The sequence below is a fragment of the Elephantulus edwardii genome, unplaced genomic scaffold, assembly GCF_000299155.1.
Source record: "Elephantulus edwardii isolate Elephantulus edwardi_28Jun2011 unplaced genomic scaffold, EleEdw1.0 scaffold00130, whole genome shotgun sequence".
Taxonomy (NCBI): Eukaryota; Metazoa; Chordata; class Mammalia; order Macroscelidea; family Macroscelididae; genus Elephantulus; species Elephantulus edwardii.
In genome coordinates, this window is record NW_006399880.1 from 1,444,684 (window position 1) to 1,450,153 (window position 5,470).

Genomic DNA, 5,470 nt, shown 5'->3' on the forward strand with positions numbered 1-5,470 from the left:
GGTAGAGAAAATAGTGCAAAAATGAATGAATGAAAACCCAGAATCTCTGTAAATGTTCATTAAAATTAATAAAATTTAATAATTAAAAAAAGAATAGAGCAGAGGATAAGAAAGAGATGGTCCCTGCTCTCCTGGGCTTTCATTATAATAGTAGTCATAAATAACAAATGAAGGAAGAAACAGTGTCTTTATAAATTGAGACAAGGCAATGAAATGATGAGAGGCTCCACAGAAGCACAGGAACATATGTGTTTAAAAGGAAATTGCCTCCAAGGGGACATTTAAGTTGATACCTGAGGGGCCAGTCACGCGAACAGTGGGTAGGAGAGCAGGACAAGATGAACCACAATCTGAGCTGGAAAAAGCTTGAAAGGAGGTAAAGGGAGGCTCAAGATTACGCTGGAGAGTGACTGGGTGTGTCCCAGAGGTCTGGTGGCAGGGCGATCTTATTTGAATTTTAACTGTAACACTCTTGAGATTCAGAGAGACCTTAAAAATAATTTGTTGAATAAGAAATTGATCAGACATTATAATTAACATTATAAAACAATGTTAAAATCTAAAATTCATATTACAATGTTATAATAACTGTAAAAAGAAAAATTAATCATTTGATTTCCAAAAGGTGAAAATGGAAACTGTCCTGAGTAAATGTAATTATAAGGACCCTTGCTGTTGAGGTGATGCCGGCTCGGGATGACCCCATGTGCTGCAGACTAGAACAGCTCCATTGGATTTTCTGGGCTGTGATCTCTACAGAGGGAGGTCACCCGAGCCTTTCTTCTGTGGCACTGATGAGTAGGTTTGAACCACTAACCTTTCCACTAGTAGTCAAGGCCAAAACATTAGTGCAGCTCAGGGACCTTCAAATGATAGGCTTTGGTAATAATACTTTTGGATTTTAATCTAGGTATAGTGAGAAACTGTCCAAGTTTCCCAAGCAGGGAGGTGACCACTCTTTGGTCTCAGGAGGCTCATTTTTTAAGTTTTATAGGGAATTGTATGAGGTGAGAGTGGGTGAGTGAGGCCAATGAGAAGTCATCCCAGCTAGAGGCAGTGAGGCTGGGATCTTGGAAGCGATGTGAAGATGCTAGAAAAGGTCAGATGGGGGCACCTTTTGGATGTACATGGATAACAGTTGGTGATGGATTGGATGAGAGGAAGAAAAAGGCATCAGTGAAGAACTCTAGACTTGAAGTTCCTGTGAAGGGCAGGTGGGGGCACCATTTATGAGCCTGAGAAGACTGTAGAGGTGGTAGTGAGGACAAGCTTATGGGATAAAACATGGAGTTTGCTTTGCAAACTTTATGTCAGGTTTCCCAAGATGTGAACAGGAGTCTGCAGATCAAAGGACAAATGCAGTTATTTCTTTATCACAATTTGTAATAATGATGTATTAATATATTCAGCTAATTAGTCAGTCTTTCAACAGGTATTTTATAGCTCCTCCATATTCAGGTCCTATACTAGCTGGTAAGGATACAGCAGGAGACAATGGTTACATTCCCTTATGGTTGATTCTCAAAGCCAGGGGTACAGATACATTTGCCTCCAGAGAGATAAGCGATGAGCTTTGGCCTTCATAGTGTCAGTCCAGGCCCATGCCTGAGTTCACCACCACTGCCTCTTGTCTGGTATTTCCACTTCCAATCACTGGTGAGAGAGGCACACTATAGAGCATCAAAAAAGCACCCAAACAAAACCATCGATGGACACGTCGAGGCTTTGGGCCCCGATTCCTGGGTGGAGTGAGTGGCTAATAACTGAAAGTGTGAAGGTCCTCCCAAGTCCCTTTGGATAATGACAATAATGACACTCTTGGTTTTGTTTACAGGTGTCAGACAGCGGCATCCCTCCTCTCTCCTCTTTGACATCTGTCAGCGTTCACGTTACAGAACAGAGCCACTATCCACCCTCTGCTCTTCCGCTGGAGATCTTCATCACCATTGGGGAAGAGGAATTCCAGGGCGGCCTGGTGGGTAAAATCCATGCCACGGACCGTGATCCTCAGGACACGTTGACCTATAGCCTGGCGGGAGAGGAGACCCTGAGCAAGCATTTCTCAGTGGGTGCCCCTGATGGCAAAATCATTGCCACCCAGGGACTGCCACGTGGCCGCTATGCATTCAATGTCACCGTCAGCGATGGGTCCTTCACCACAACTGCTGGGGTCCACGTCCATGTGTGGCACATGGGGAAGGAAGCTCTGCAGGAGGCCATGTGGATGGGTTTTCACCAGCTCACTCCGGAGGAGTTAGTGAGCGATCACTGGCGGAACCTGCAAAGGTTCCTCAGCAACAAGCTGGACATCAAAAGAGCCAACATCCACTTGGCCAGCCTCCAGCCTGCAGAGGCCATGGCTGGTGTAGATGTGCTGCTGGTCTTTGAGGGACATTCCAGGACCTCTTACAAGCTTCAGGAATTGGCATCCATCATCACTCGCTCAGCCAAAGAAATAGAGCACGCAGTGGGAATTCAGATGAGGTCAGCCATGCCTGTGGTACCCTGCCAGGGGACAAGCTGCCAGGGTCAAATCTGCCAAGAGCTAGTGCACCTGGACCCCAAGGTTGGACCCACATACAGCACGGCCAGGCTCAGCATCCTGACCCCACGGCACTACCTGAAGAGGAACTGCTCCTGCAATGGTGAGGAACAGCCCCCCCACACCCCCCCACCCCCCAGGGACAACCAGCTCTGCTTGACTGTCTCTGTGTGCTTGACTCTTGTGGTGGACATTGTTGGAAAGGGGCTGAGGGGTAGTTACAGGAAGGTTCTAACAAGGCTAAAGACCACGGACATGCAATAGTCTTACGAAATCTAGTCATGGAATAATAACGCCTTACTCCTGACCACTTTTTGGAATTTTAGAAAACACAAATATAAAAGGCAGTTTAGCATGTGGCTCATACACTCTGGCATTAGACTGCCCGAGTTTAAATCCAAGTTCTACCACTTACTGCCTATACGATCTGAGGAAAATTACTCCACATGCCTTGGGCTCTTGTGGGTTTAAATGAGTATTTTATACCAGGTGCTTTCTTAGCATAGTGCCTGACACAGCAAGTGATCAATAAGTGAGAGCCACTACTGAGGACACATAGTGGCATAACTAGTTAAGCACTTGGTTACTAATCAGAAGGCTGGCAGTTCAAGACTACTCATAAATGCCTTGGAAAAAAAATCTGGTGATCTACTTCCAAAGATCACAGCCATTGGAAACTGTATGGAGCATAGTTCTACATTGGGGTCATATACGTGGGGTCATACATCATGTTAGAATCAACAGGTTTCATTTTAGATTTGGTGTTAACTCTATCACTGTTATACTATGGCATTATGATTATAAACATAAGATTTAGATATAGACAGATCAAGTTCAAACCCTGATTTTATAATTTTTGATGTATACATTTGGATATATTAAGATTCTCTGAGCTTTAGTTTCTCGTCTATAAATGGGAAAATAATGACATCTGGGTCCCAGGGATATAAAAGCCTTTAACCCGTGTATAATGAATCCTGCTGGCACAGTGATTGGGTTCTCACCTGCTAACAGAGATTGGCCGTTCAAACCACCTTAGCACCTCCACAGGAGAAAGGCCTGGTAATCTACTCTCATGAAGATCATAGTCTAGAAAATCCTGGGAGAAGTCCTGTTCTCACATGGGGTAGCAGTGAGTTCAAATTGACTCAGGGACACCCAACAACAACAATAATAACAAAACAAAAACAACCTCCCATAACAAATGTCTAGTCACAGGTGACTGTCATTCACATAGTAGCAGTTGTTGCTTTAAGGACAATGCCAGGTTTTGTGTCCATATGTTGTTGGTGTTGTTAACTGTTATCAAGTTAAGTACAACTCATAGTGACCTTATGAACAACATACTTGAACCCTGTGCTATCCACATCATCTCTGACACACTTGAACTCATGTTTCATTAACTGTGTCAATCTGTATCACTGAGGGTCTTTCTTTCTTTCACTGACCCTCCATTTTTCTAAGCTTGAGGTACCTTTACAAGGAGTAGCCTTTCAAAGCAACATGCCCAAAGTATGTGATACAAACCTTCACCATCCTTGGCTCCAAAAAGCACTCCAGCTGCACTTTTACCAAGACTTATCTGTTCATTCTTTTGACAGTCCATGGAATATTTAATGCTCTTCTCCAACACCACAGTTCAAAGCATCATTTCTTCTATTGTCCTTATTCATTGTCCAGCTCTCAGATGCTTAAGAAGTTATTGAAAAAACCGTGGCCTGAGCTACAACAATTCACCACAACTCTATGAAGTAGAACTCATTAGCTCATTGGAGTTAAAATTTAATGTCTTAGTTACAAGTGTTGCTATAAAAAAATACCACATATTGGTACCTTTAACAAACAAGCTAATTTTCTCACTGTTAGTAGGTGTTAAGAATGAATTCAGGGTACCAGCTCTAGTGGAAGGCCTCTGTTAGCTCTGGAAGAAGGTGTGGTTTTTTGCTTGGCATCTCTCCTCCCCCGTTTGCTCACTTACATGTGCTTAATCTTACTACACACACACACACACACACACACAAACACACACACACTGACTTGAGATGCACCCCACACTAATACTGTCTCAGTAACATAAAAACAAAACCCCACTCTCAAATGGGGTTATAACCAGAAGTACAAAGGTTAGAATTTACAGCATATATTTTTGGGAAACACAATTCCGTCTCTAACACCAAGTATAGGGATTGCATTGTGTTGCCTGAAGTGATATCTGAAGGCCTAATTAAATCCTGGTGTACCCCACTCTATGTCCTAAGCTTTTCGCCAAACTCTTCAGGAGTTCCTTTTATGACTAAGACTTCCCCCCACCCCGCCCCCCCGCCAGTGCCCCTGGCATGAAGGCTGGACTAGTTCAAGAGCACTGGCAAAAGAAAACAACGTGACCTCCAGCTCACCATCACCCTTGACCTGACTGGCAACTTGTGGGTGGATCTGGTTAAATGTAATTGCTTTAAATGATACACATATGCAAAATCTCTGATACTACCTATTCATTCTTCAAATGTTACCAGAAATAACTTTGAAAGCTATATAGGAGGAAAACATGGATTTCCGCAGATGCTGATCCACCTTTGGCTCTGATTGGTCATATTTCTCTCTTGATTTTTCTTTCTTAATGGTTTGAGTTCCTAATTTCTAACACAGGGAAGAACCCAATGCAGGGGTCTTTATAACCAAATGTGTGCAGAATTGCAACTACACTAGCTCTAAATATAAATTTTGCCCTCAATTATCCCTATTATTCTTTTAGTACTTGCAGCATGTGAAGCCGCCATTGGCCTATCACTTCTCATAATTGTATCAAATGTCTACGGCTTAGACTATGTCCATAACCTTAATCTACTACAATACTAAAAATTATTATTCATACTATCATACTCCTGCCACTGACATGATTATAAAAAAATATGCTAGTCTGAACCAACA

General features: G+C 43.0%; 1 protein-coding gene across 1 annotated transcript in view; it reads left to right on the forward strand.

Moving 5' to 3' along the window:
- Positions 1 to 5,470, forward strand: part of FAT2 (FAT atypical cadherin 2) — a 104,160-nt gene that overhangs the window by 67,494 nt on the left and 31,196 nt on the right. Inside the window, exon 17 of the mRNA XM_006893740.1 lies at positions 1,835 to 2,645. Within this exon, the coding sequence (XP_006893802.1) occupies positions 1,835 to 2,645 (811 nt within the window). The remainder of the gene's footprint in view (positions 1 to 1,834; positions 2,646 to 5,470) is intronic.